The 13,851-nt window shown below is 38.2% G+C and overlaps 1 protein-coding gene across 3 annotated transcripts; it reads right to left on the bottom strand.

Annotated features, from left to right (window-relative positions):
• Nucleotides 1–1,358: 1,358 nt before the first annotated feature.
• LOC109239463 (inositol-tetrakisphosphate 1-kinase 3-like) lies at nt 1,359–8,181 on the bottom strand. Of its 3 annotated transcripts, none has more exons than XM_019406033.1 (10): nt 8,093–8,181; nt 6,374–6,455; nt 6,120–6,152; nt 5,190–5,310; nt 4,915–5,007; nt 4,573–4,680; nt 4,301–4,477; nt 2,296–2,351; nt 2,052–2,136; nt 1,359–1,930 (listed from the first exon to the last, which is right to left on the bottom strand). In XM_019406033.1, the coding sequence occupies exons 4-10, from the start codon at nt 5,230–5,232 to the stop codon at nt 1,860–1,862; spliced, it is 633 nt and encodes a 210-aa protein (XP_019261578.1). In that variant the 5' UTR covers nt 5,233–5,310; nt 6,120–6,152; nt 6,374–6,455; nt 8,093–8,181; the 3' UTR covers nt 1,359–1,859. The 3 variants fall into 3 exon arrangements, with proteins under 3 accessions (XP_019261578.1, XP_019261576.1, XP_019261577.1); XM_019406031.1 differs by having other exon boundaries at nt 7,465–8,176; XM_019406032.1 differs by lacking the exon at nt 8,093–8,181 and adding an exon at nt 6,236–6,291 and having other exon boundaries at nt 6,374–6,458.
• Nucleotides 8,182–13,851: the final 5,670 nt, after the last annotated feature.

The raw sequence follows: 13,851 nt of genomic DNA, 5'->3' as shown, positions 1-13,851 counted from the left end.
CTAAGTAGATGCATCTTAAATAGAAGAACAGTTAACTAAAATTAGCTTACAGATTCCTAGGACTATTTTTCTGATATGTCCTTAATATTTAAACTAAAAAACTAAAATCCAGGACCTAAGTAGATGCATCTTAAATAGAAGAACAGTTAACTAAAATTAGCTTATAGATTCCTAGGACTATTTTTCTGACATGTCCTTAATATTTAAACTAAGAAACTAAAATTCAGGACCTAATTAGATGCATCTTTAATAGAAGCACAGTTAACTCAAATTAGCTTACAAATTCTTAGGACTATTTTTCCGAAATGTTCTTAATATTTAAACTAAAAAACTATAATCCAGGACCTAATTAGATTCATCGTTTATAGAAGCACAATTAACTAAAAAATCATAAACACAGTTAGCTTACAAATTCTTAGGACTATTTTTATGAAATGTCCTTACATAATCAAATATATTGATTGAACCACAAACACATTTCAATATCAAAAAGTTTTGAATAACTTCCTCACAAAAATCCGCTCCTTATTCCATACTGAATCAAGTTATAATCATTATTTTCGACATTTCACACATACTTGATGACAAACACAACATTAATCGCGATTAGAGATATACAAAAAGAAAAATGCAAAAAAGCAAAATAAAAAACATACCAGTTCGTTGGTTCGATGCAGAGAAGATGACAAAGGAAAAGAGATTAAGTGGAACAAACTGCACGCAAAGAATTGCTGGGCAGGAACAAAATCGAAAAAAGATTTGCATGCAAGGAACGATACTGATACTGAGGGAGCGAAATTTGCCTCTAAATTTTGTCTCTCAAATTAAAACCACAGAACCGTATAAAAGAAGGGTTTGGGAATAAACGAATAGAAGAAAGGGTTTGGGAATAGAAGAAAGGGTAAAATTGTCTTTTCAAAATAATTTTAATATAGTAGTGACTATTTTTGCTCAACATTAGAATTGGTGGATAAAAAATAAACATCACCTTATTTAGTGGCTACCACACGCCATTTTTACCACATTTAACTATGATTAGAGGCGACTCAATAAAATCGGTGGCCGAAAATCAAAACTAAATAGGATACCACTTAATAATAAAATTCATCAATATTTTTAATTAAAGTTACTTTTGATTGAAATTTTAAGTTCACTCCTCTAATTTTTTGAGATGCAAACTTCTAAATTAATCTTTTTAAAAATTAACTTCTTCAAATATTTGATCATACTTTGGGAACATACAGTAGCCGAAAAAGTATATAAAATTTTTGTATATAACATACAAAATATACATTTTTTTGGCTATTATTTTGAAAGCGGCTATACAGTGTCATTTTAAGTACAAGTACATAATCCACTGATTTCAAATCTCAAAGCGAAGATTGAAAAGAGCAAAAAGGTACAGTGTGTATATTCCTACCAAGACAGGCATTTTTACAAGGTGGATTGGCTGCAAAACTCTTTGTACTTTAGATACATGAGGCACATTCACTCTTCACAAAACATTTTCTTCTTCAGTCCACTACCAACCAAAGATCACCCCTAGGAGAATGCAGACACAGTACTATGGTAAACCCACCCAACAACAAGAAAGAACAAAATGGCCTAAAATTTTGAATAATGAAACAAAAAAGTGGAGCCCAGGCATGGATGTCGGAATTGTGTAACGGGGGCAAGGTTCCCAAGGAGCAACCTTCAGCCAGCAGTTTCAGAGAGTTGTTGCAACTTCTTTTCTTGCTTCTCTGACCGCTTCTTCGAACAGACAGCTTTTAGGCACTGCACTCATGTAAGTTTTCTCCTGACTGGATGATATCCTCTTTTTTTCTACATTCAAGTTGTAATTGCGGAGGATTTCATTCTCATTTCTGCTTCATCAGGCTCAGGAGAAAATCTGTAAATATGTGCTCATATTCTGGCATTTTCCCGTACCCTGAAGTTTATATAGCAAAGAATTGTCACAATCATTGGTTTCAAGGAATGGTGGATAATGTTAAAACGAAACTGGTATATGCCAAGGGAAAGTTAAGTCTACTGATGACGACGCAACTTACCAGGAAAGTAATTGATATCTATCACGTAATAGCGGTCTTTAGTCCCATGCTCTCTAATTATATCCAAGTTGAAGAGCCTGAGACCCTGCACGACACATTGCAATAGAACTTTAAAACAACACATTATGAAGCTGTAGAACAAGAACTTACAGATAAGAACACACGGCATGTACAGGAAGCCAACGCAGTCGCTTCCTTTATTATTGTTCCTTGTGGAATAGAGAGAAAATGAACGGAGAAATACCAGTCTACGACGAAGTTCCCTAGCAAGCCTCTCAAGTAATGGTCGGGGAGGAAGCTCTGCAGAAGATAAATACAGATAAGCTAACACCATTTCTGACACTTTGCATCAAAAAATTACAAGCCCTACAAGTAGATACTGGTGATAAAAGCAACCAGAGTAAATATAGGCGTTTCAAACTCATAAAGCTAGTATCGACCAAGGTAAATACTAAATAGCAGATCAATGGTCCTAACCAACTACGGCGATGTTAAATATATTAGAGAGTAGGTCCGAAAGCACATAATTAAGAGCTTAAAGGTAATTTGGTTAGCAATAGCATTGCAGTTTCGCAGATAGCTGAGATTGTTTGAAAATGTCTCCTTCTCCATATACTTTTCCATCCTATGTATGTTTCTCATAATGCAAATAAGAGAGGAGCCCAATGAAAATCTCACATAACGACAATTGTTTTAGTTAAATGACAACCGTAGTGAATGTCAAATTAATCCCAAACGAAATGACGTAGACACTTTGCACAATTCTTCTGAAGTTATGTGACTAGAAATTGATTTAGGGGCAAAGCTAAGAAGGGTTTATGTGAGACATAACATAACAATTCTCCAATTTAATTGAGTTAACAAGATTAGGTGACTGGAGCAATCAACAGCTCAATCAGTTTAAGAAATTTTGGAAGTGTGTGAAGACCGTGGGGCTAAAGATAATAGTGATTATTTCAGTACTAATTCTGATAACACACGTTATTTTTACACTTGTTCTTGTCAAGCATTTTTGTTTTCAGGTTAAAATATGTCAAACTCGCAAAACGCACCCGTACACGGTGATGGGGGTCTTGGATTTCTCTAATTTTCTTCCAATCGATTAGCACCAAGCACTACTATCTTTGGTATCGACCTATGTGCATTGCCTTGATCAATATCGCTCCTTGAAGAATGAAAAATCCCGTGAGAAATACTGGTATCAATGGCAATGGTACAATGGAATATTGCATTTATGGCTAATAATTCTATGGCTCAAAACCTAACCAGTGGAATTACATGTGCTACGAATGCTCATACATTCTAGGAGGATCTAGAAGAGAGATTTCTACAAAGTAAATGGCTCTCGAACCTTCAATTAGACATAGAAACTGCAATCCTAACTCAAGGCACCTCATATATTTCGATCTAGTACTCGAAGTTAAAGGATTTATGGGATGAATTTATGGTATTGGTGCGCTTGACTGGTTGTAATTATTTTGTCACTTAGCTTTCAGAGCTAAGCCAACTGATTCACTGGTCATCCTCTCTCCCGCTACTTAGACCAAGACTCTTCTTCCAAACTTGGGCTATCAAAATTTTATTCTTGTGGTACACAGATCAACCCGTCTTTTTTTCCTGTTCATATGATAGAATTAACTAAGTCCTTTCCTATTCCTCATGTAATTTTGCAATTTCATCCATAAACTGATACCTTTGCAAGGTAATATCTCAACCTACTGGCAGCTACGTGCAAAAATGGATAGTAAAAAAAGTTGCTATTAGGTATTGAGTGTTTCTTCCTACGGCATGATGTGCTTTCTAATTTTGAACTTTTAGATGCACTGCACTATCTCTAAAAGTCGTGGTACGCTCGAGGTGACATTCAAATTGTTCAGTTTAGATATCCTTGCTAAAATTGACCTCAAAGATGGATGATAGTCTATTAGATGGATGAAGATCTTTGAAGTCCTCCACTTGTTTGCTATGTTGTGCGGACTCTCCAAAATGTAGCCGCACCCGTGTCGGATCCTTCAAAAATGCACTACTTTTGGAGGATCCGACACGTATCCGGCCACATTTTCGGAGAATCCGAGCAACATAGCTTGTTTGAGAACAAGGAATCAAATGTTCAAAATTTTTATATGCTTCAAGCAACAAAGAGTGAGCCATATCTATGTTCCAAACAGTGTCTTATATCTAAAGCGCGCTAAATACTTTCCAGTATGTATAGTATAATGTAATTAAATTCATACGAAAAAATGGCTCACCACCAACACAAGGGTCTAAATCAGCTTCCTCTGCAGAGGCTGCAACACATGAAACTCTAGGGAAATGGAAAACCCCAGCACTTTTTGACAGCTCGAGTTTGCTAACATCAGGTAAACTGAAACGCCTGACAACCTTAACAGCTTCCCCAACAATAAAAACCTTAAAGAGCACACCTCCTACAGCCACAAAATTTACAAAGAATCACCACCTCACTAATTCAGGCAAAACTACATACGAGAAAAACAAATTTAACCTGAAAATGAACACATACCATGATTGATAAATTCCTGCAGAACAAGCGGGGGTTCAAGCTTCTGAAGAGAGGGTGTATCATAGGCCAGGGACAACTCATGTGACTTTGCAACCAAAGGCTTCGCCACTGAGAGCATAAACAACTTCAATCAGATAAAAGAACGGCCGCAAAAAACAATTAATCTATCCCTATGCTGCCGACCATTTTATTCATAGATTTGTATCCACAGCTAGTAAAGATCCGATGGCTAGCCCCTATCTTCGCCGAGGATATAAGCTTATAAGAGTTATGGAAGTCCCAAGAACTGGCTATAGATCAGCTGAGCAATCGTAAATATGCAACAACCAAATAAAGACATACCAAGAGGTAGGGCAAGACCAGCTTTATTCACTGCATCTGAGATGGATGAAGGATCAGTCTCAATTACCAACTGCCTCGGAACACCAACTGTGCCTGTCATGCAGTCAAAAACATGTTACTCATTGTTTCAGTATCTACGGAACTGTAAATTGACTATCTTTGTGCACACAACTAATCAACAGACGACCCTTTTTAGAATAATGCAGCAACTGCATACTTATCGTAAGTTCATAACAACAGTTATCGCAGGTCATCTACAAAAGAGAAAAAATTACCATAGCTGTCTGATAAGTTCAGGTCTGCAACATCTTCAAGCATGTATTGGCGATTATATACCTGCTCTATGGCATCTGGAGGGTCAAGGACTGCGACATGTGGATGTGTTTGCCTATAATCCTATCCATTGAAAAAGTAAAGTAGTTAGGAGAAGAATCACAGGGAGTTTCCATATGCACCCCTTTAAACTAAACTGATCAGAGGATCTAACAGAGAAAGCAAATGAAAGAAAGTTATTCTAGACGGATAACAAAAGACCAAAGCTGCACTATAAATAACAAACATTTAAAAATATTAATTAGGAAAACTCTCTCCTCTTTTGATAACGTAGGTAAATTCTCTCCTCTTAAAGCTAATATAAGCATTCTTTTTTGAAATGGTTACTCCTTTTTTTTGAAATGGAAGGCTAATATAAGGATTCACAATGAGCTTTGGAAAAAGGAATCACTTTATGAAGCTAGGAACCCTCTCCAGTAAACCAGCTAACAGCTATAAAAGAGAAAGATCCTCACTTGGCTGGAAGCACAGGCCTTCCACCTTAACTATCGACTCATGACTCATAATGGTAGAAAGAGCAAACAGTTTGCAGCTTATGTGTGATGGGAATAAGTACAAGCAAAAACCAGCGGGTTGCCCACCAACCACTGCCAAAAATATTGCCCCCTAAGATATCTACAAATTTGTAATAACACATATCAATTGTTATTTATATACAGGATTCTATTTACAAAAAATTGTTATATACAGGATTCTATAACTAATGCAGACATAGCCGAGGGTCTAATAGGAAACAGCCTCTCTGCCATTCCACAGTAGGGGTAAGGTTGCGTTACATCTTACCCTCCCCAGACCTCACTTGTGGGAAATTACTGGGCTTGTTGTTGTTGTATAACTAATACAGACAAAGAAAGCTTTTTAGATGAACTAACCTCAAGAATACGGCTCCACTTGCTTCCTGACAACTGCAAGCGAAGAAGAGCACAAAAAGTTTATATATAAGTAATAAGCAAAAAAAGAACTAGCACTTTTTGAAGTAAGCTCGTACGTTTTAGGACAGGAACAGCGAAGAAAGTATCACTGACGACTTTCCCTGGGCAGAAACTAATGGGATATATACGTGAAAATAAACAGAAAACATAGATATAACACAAGAAAAAGTGCATGAAGGAACATCTGAACTAACCTTGTGGAGCACAATGTCAAAAGGACCTTGATCTGAAAGGGGTCTGCTCTGATCTATAGCAACAAATAGTATTCCCTTATTCCTACATAATGTAGGATCATGGTCAGCCACATGATTGCAATGGAATAAATCCAGCATACCAAATTAAATCACTATATCTGAATTTGCATTGATAATAGTGTGAGACTAGAACAACACTAGTCCATCCAAAAAAATGAGCAAAAAGAAAACCATATAGGTAATAGCATATTTTAAAAAGAATTGAATCAATCGCAATCTATCAATAAGTATAATTTCAGTGAACTCTATCAGCATGTATAATCATTTATAGTTCCAGTTAATCCGTGCTTTTTCATTAGAAGTTGCAGTTCTTTTAACATATTAACATTTCCAGCAACAAGCTGGTGCAGTGCATTTTACACGTGCATATACATATACATGTAATAATCTATACACACACATACACGTATATGCAAACATATCAAATCTATATATACAGACGCACATAATATACATACATGTATATGTATACAAGGTCAGACCCTAAAAAGGCAATTCCACTAAACCTGATATAAAAGAGTAAGATCTGCCAATAAAAAAAGCAGAAATGTGAAGCATTCAAAAACAGGAAAAGCATGATTTTTAAAGCATATGAGAATCTACCTAATCCACAACTTTCCACTAAGACCATATATAGAGAAGATTATACTTCCTCCACTTTGTTTGGCAATATTTTCTTATCAGTTCATTCAAAAAAAAGAATGACACATTTCTATATTTCCTTAATAAAGCTTTTATAGCCACACAAATGTTATGGCATATTTAAGATCACAAGTTTTAAAAGCATTCATTTCTTTCTTAAGCTTTCTGACGAGTCAAACTATGCGAAACAAATTGAAACATAGGGAGTATATATTACTAGATTGTACCTACTTGGAATGCACCTATTCTAAATCATGTATCCACCTCTGCTTATTTTAATTTCTAACAGAAACAGCAAATGTAATTGCAGTTCAATAAAAAGCGGCAAATTTCTCTAGAGTTATGTCATGATTTACAAAAAAAAAGGAAGAAATAAATGAATTAATTACCTAGCTAGACCTACAAGCTTGGGCTGCAAAAAACTCTTAGTTTTCTTGGATGTAAGAGCATAGCCTACCACCACCAATTTCATCTGTTCTTGTGGAGACCTCACCATTCCCATTTCCATTTCCTTTTCCTCTTCCTCTACTTCTACCTCCCCCTCATACCCCACTACATTTTCACTCCTCACCATCTTCATCCCCCCTAAAAAAAACACCTTCCTTTTACACCAAATTTATGTATTTATGACAAATTTCTCAACACCCCACTTCACAAAATTTAATCCCACACAACCAAAAACAGGAAAAGTTCAACCTTTTTCAAGGAAAACTTAATCCCAGATGACCCAAAACAAGAAAGATTCAATCTTTCTTCAAGAAAACTAAATCCCAGATGACCCAAAAACGAAAAAGATAAAAAGCTAATCTCGTTAATAAAAAAACAGAGAAGATATTATCTTTTTAGATTATGCACGATTCTTGAAATGTTGATTTACTTTACTTTTGAGTTAGCGTAATCTGAAAGTTGTTTTTTAAAAGGGGCTGGATTTCAAAGAGAGAAAGAGGGAGATATGGAACAGCCGATTACACACACTCACACACACACATATATATGTTTGTGTACGTATATACATACAGAGAGAAGGAGAGAGGGAGAGACACGGCACACACACGAAGAGATATGAGGTTCGGTGTTACAGTAGTGAATACTAGAATGTTGTAACGCAACAAGTGGATGGTGGTGTTTTATAGGCAACCAGAGTTTTTGACCAAAATGGTCCAAAAAGAAAGGGATAAAAAGTTAAAAGTGTAAATTGCTTTAGGACACATCCAACTAAAGTAAAATGCATTTCACTACACATGTTTTTAATGTTTACTCTAATAAAAGATGAAGTCTTGGCGTAGCCACTAAAGTAACTGTCATGTGATTAAGAGGTCACGGGTTCGATCCGTGGAAATAGCCTCTTGCAGAAATGTAGGGTAAAGCTGCGTACAATATACTCTTATGGTCCGGCTGTTTAACCAAAAAATGGAATTTTAGTCAAGCTAGAATTTAGAAGAACTCGGTTACTGATAATCAAAGAAATAAATAAAAGGAAATAATTCTGAGTAGCAATATGATAATCAAGAAAAACAAGTAATACCAATGTATATTTCAATAGCTTTTTCGTGTCTCCCACAACTGATCACCTATCTCCTTTTTATAGGTACCTTTGAGAATGTACGTTATGCCTAAATCATAATGAGGCTATTATGAATAATTAAAGACATTAAATGCTACGTTACACAATCATTACATTGAATATATATTCCTTAACGGACTCAGCATTTAATACCCATTAAATGTTGTATCTGCACGATTTTTGTCACGACCCAAAATCCACTAAGGGTCGTGGTGGCGCCGGACACCTCTGTCAGGCCAGCCTAACTAAATTATCAATTAAATCCTCTTTTAATACTTTTGAAAATCTCAGGTTTTTCCTCTCATTTTTCATAAATAAAAGATCAATACTTGAATTCAAATTTAAATAATAACAATTAGTACACATCTTTCAAAAACCATCCCCAGAACCCGGTGTCACCAGTGCATGTGCATCTACTGATAAGGATATAAAATACAATACAACATCCGTCCGGAATACAATGGACAGAAAGGAAATACAATTTACTAGAAAGGGACTTTAAAAGCTGCGGGCCGCCTTGCATACTGCAACTCACCTAGTCCCCGAATCGTCCGTGCTGCTATGCCCAGTAGGCCGCTAAAGTAACATATACCTGTGCAACAAAAATGCACAGAAGTGTAGTATGAGTACGTAATCAACGTGTACTCAGTGAGTATCCCGTCTAATCCCGAAGGGGTAGAGACGAGATGGCCAACTTCGACACTCACTAGAGGTCAATTAACAATATTCTATAAGTGCGGGATAATCATGGATTTATATATAGAAGTTTCTAATTGTGAGGCCAGGAAACAGGTAAACACCTTCAATAATAAATCAAGGGCTTCCAAGGTTTATTCTTTATTATCTTATCAGTTTATATCAAGCCACGAAGGGCCAATCCCACATTTAAAATTCTTAAGCAACAGATAAACATGCGCAAATCACACCGAGGCGGCGGCCCGCTCCAACAGGATTGTAAACTATGCACTGCCGAGGGTCGAGTGGCCCGAACCAATAGATGCATCTATTTAATCTGCCGAGGCGTTCGGCCCGTTCCATAATTAAACACATACCCTGCTCGCGAATCATGTATGCGACGCAGGTGCACATAAAATACATGCTCAAGTAGTCAAATAAGAATTTATCGGAGCTATTTTATCAAATAAAAACCAAATCCTCTTTTAACAATTCAAGAAAATGAAGTTTAATCCTTTTGAAGTTCATTTACTAGTTCAACTTGATGTTAACAATTCAAATGTCAATAAGATTTCAAATATCCCAAGTATAGCATGCTTTTTGGGTCCTAGACTACCCGGACAATAGCATAATAGTAGCTACGCACGGACTCTCGTCACCTCGTGCGTATGTAGCCCCCACAAGTAGGAGCACATAACCAATTTAACTCACCTATGGGGTAAATTCCCCCTCACAAGATTAGAAAGGAGACTCACCTCACTCCGAAGACTCAAAGCCGGTATCCTACATTCTTCCGAAGGCTTGAACCGACGCACAATGCACCAAAACTAGCCAATTAACGACAAACTAATGAGAACATGCTCAAATACTTGTTAAAAATTCAGATTATACAAATTCCCAACTCCTCTTAGTGAAATGACCAAAATGCCCTCGGGCCCACGTGCCCGGAATCCAAAAAAATTTTCGAAGATAAAGGTTACCCATGACCTTAGGAACTCAAATATATGAGTTTCTCTTAATTTCATACTCAAAATCGTGATCAAATCCAAGATTTCTAATTTCCTAGGTTTTCAATCAAAACCTCAAATTTACACTAATTTCCATGCTTAAATCTATACATAATTGATATATTCAACTCAGAAGTGATGGGGATAACTTACCTTAACAATGACGACAAAAATCCTCTCTTGAAGCTCCCCAATAATTGCCCAAGCCATGAAGAAATGGGAGAAATGAACTCAAACCACGATTTAAATCAACTTTTCTGCCTCCAGGTGTTCCGCTTCTGCGAAAATATTCCCGCTTCCGCTGTCCCGCTTTTGCGGAAAAGATTCCGCTTCTACGGTCCCTGGGCTCCAGCCCATTTTCGCTTCTGCGATTAGCCACCGCCTTTGCGGATTCGCTTCTGCGGATCCCTGACCGCATAAGTGGTTCCTGCTGCCTTCACTCCCAACCGCTTCTGCGGTTCCTACCTCGCTTCTGCGGGGCCGCTTCTGCGGTCCCTTTTCCGCAGAAGCGGAAATACCAGCAACCAGCAACCACCAGCCTTCCCAAAAACTCCATTTTCGATCCGTTAACCACCCGGAATCCACCCGAGGCCCCCTGGACCCCAGCCAATCATACCAACCAGTCCCAAAACACATTACAGACTTTCTCGAGGCCTCAAATCACATCAAACAACACGAAAATCACGAATTACACCCCAATTCAATCTTTATGAACTTTAGAATTCCAAACTTCTACTTCCGATGTTTAAACCTATCAAATCATGTCCGATTGACCTCAAATTTTGCACACAAGTCATATTTGACATTACGGACCTACTCCAACTTTCGGAATTGGATTCCGACCTTGATATCAAAAAGTCAACCTCCGGTCAAACTTCCCAAAACCCTTCAAATTTCTATCTTTAGCCAAATGGCTTCAAAATGACCCACGGACCTCCGAATTCACTTCCGATCGCGCTCCCAACTCCAGAACTCACCATACGGAGCTATTCCCNCACTCTATCCTTCCCAGACTCCACTTGTGGGACTATACTGGGTTTGTTGTTGTTGTTGTTGTTCTCAACTAGGAACCTTTAAGTTAGAAGGGTTGACCAAGTTTGACTTTTGAGTATTTGACCCCGGATCGGAGTTGCGATGGTTCCATTAGGTTCAGATGTGTCACGACCCAAAATCCACTAAGGGTCGTGGTGGCGCCGGACACCTCTGTCAGGCCAGCCTAACTAAATTATCAATTAAATCCTCTTTTAGTACTTTTGAAAATCTAAGGTTTTTCCTTCCATTTTCATAAATAAAAGTTCACTACTTGAATTCAAATTTAAATAATAACAATTAGTACAAATCCGTTGAAACCCATCCCAGAAACCCGGTGTCACAAGTACATGAGCAATTATCGATAAGGAAAGTAAAATACAACATCTGTCCGAAATACAGTGGACAGGGAATAAATAATAAAATGCTGAAAGGAACTACACTGGCTGCGGGTCGTCTCGGACAATGCAGCTCACCTAGTCCCAGAGTCGTCCGTGCTGTTACGCCCAATAGGCTGCTAGAGGATATATATACCCGTGCAACAAAAATGCACAGAAGTGTAGTATGAGTACGTAATCAACGTGTACTCAGTGAGTATCCCGCCTAATCCCGAAGGGGTAGAGACGAGATGGCCAACTCCGACACTCACTAGAGGTAAATTAGCAATATTCTATAAGTGCGAGGAAAATCATGGATTTGTATAGAAGTTCTGATTGTGAAGCCAGAAAAAAAGGTAAACACCTTCAACAATAAATCCAGTGCTTCTAAAGTTTGTTCTTTATTATCTTATCAGTTTATATCAAGCCACGTAGGGCCAATTCCACATTTACAATTTTCAAGTAACAGATAAACACGCACAAATCATGCCGAGGTCGACGGCCCGCTCCAACAAAAATGTAAATTGTGCACTGCCGAGGGTCGAGCGGCACGAACCATAGATGCATCTAATCTCACCGAGGCGTTCGGCCCGTTCCATAAATAAACACATATCCTTCTCGCGGATCATCCATGCGACGCAGGCACACATAAAATACATGCTCAATCAGTCAAATAAGAACTTATCGGGGAATATTTATTCAAATAAAACCAATTCTCCTTTAACAATTCAAGAAATGAAGTTTAATCCTTTTAGAAATTTACTTACTAATTCGATGTGAGTTAAGCAATTCGAGCTACCAATGGGTTCACAATTAATCCACGTGCAACATGCTTTTGGGTCCTAACTACCCAGACAATAGCATAATAGTAGCTACGCACGGACTCTCGTCACCTCGTACGTACGTAGCCCCCACAAATAGGAGCACATAATCAATTACTTCACCTATGGGATAAATTCCCCCTCACAAGATTAGAAAGGAGACTCGCCTCGCTCCGAAGACTCAAACCGGCATTCTACATTCTTCCGAGGGCTCCAATTGATGCACCACACTCCAAGACTAGCCAATGGTTACGCAAATCCATTAATATATGCTCAAATATTCATTACAACTAATTTATAGCAATTCCTAACCCCGATTGGAAAGTTGACCAAAATGCCCTCGGGCCCACGTGCCCGGAATCCAAAACTTTTCGAAGATAAAGTTTACCCATAACCTTAGGAACTCGAATATATAATTTTCTCTTAATTCCATACTCAAAATCGTAATCAAAATCCAAGATTTCTAATTTCCTAGGTTTTCACCAAAACCCCAAATTTACACTAATCTTCATACTTAAATCCATACATAATTGATATATTTAATACAAAAGTGATGGGGATAACTTACCTTGACATTGACGACGAAAATCCCCTCCTTGAAGCTCTCCAAAATCGCCCCAAGCCATGAGAAATATGAGAGAAATGGCCAATCCCCGACTTTAAATTAACCTTCTGCCTCCAGGGATTTTCGCTTCTGCGGAAATAGTCCCGCTTCCGCGGTCCTGCTTTTGCGGAAAATATTCCGCTTCTGCGGTCCCTGGGCTCAAGACCATTTTCGCTCATGCGATAAGCCAACCGCTTCTGCGGTTCCGCATCAGCGGATCAAGGTCTGCTTCTGCAGTCTTGGCTGCCCTCGCCCTCGTCCGCTTCTGCGGCTTCTTCTTCGCTTCTGTGGGGCCGCTTCTGCGGTCCCATTTCCGCAGAAGCGGAAATACCAGATACCAGCTGCCTCAGCACTTCTTCAAACTCCGGATTCGATCCGTTAGCCACCCGGAATCCACCCGAGGCCCCCGGGACCCCAACCAATCATACCAACCAGTCCCAAAACACATTACGGACTTGCTCGAGGCCTCAAATCATAACAAACAACGCTAAAATCATGAATTACACCCCGATTCAATCTTTATGAACTTTGAACTTTCCAACTTCTATTTCCGATGTTTAAACCTATCAAATCACGCCCGATTGACTTCAAATTTTGCACACAAGTCACATTTAACATTGCGGATCTACTCCAACTTTCAGAATCGGATTCCGACCCCGATATCAAAAAATCAACCTCCGGTCAAACTTCTCAAAACCC

The sequence above is a fragment of the Nicotiana attenuata genome, unplaced genomic scaffold (assembly GCF_001879085.1).
Source record: "Nicotiana attenuata strain UT unplaced genomic scaffold, NIATTr2, whole genome shotgun sequence".
Classification (NCBI taxonomy): Eukaryota; Viridiplantae; Streptophyta; class Magnoliopsida; order Solanales; family Solanaceae; genus Nicotiana; species Nicotiana attenuata.
This window is presented reverse-complemented; position numbering and strand designations above follow the sequence as displayed.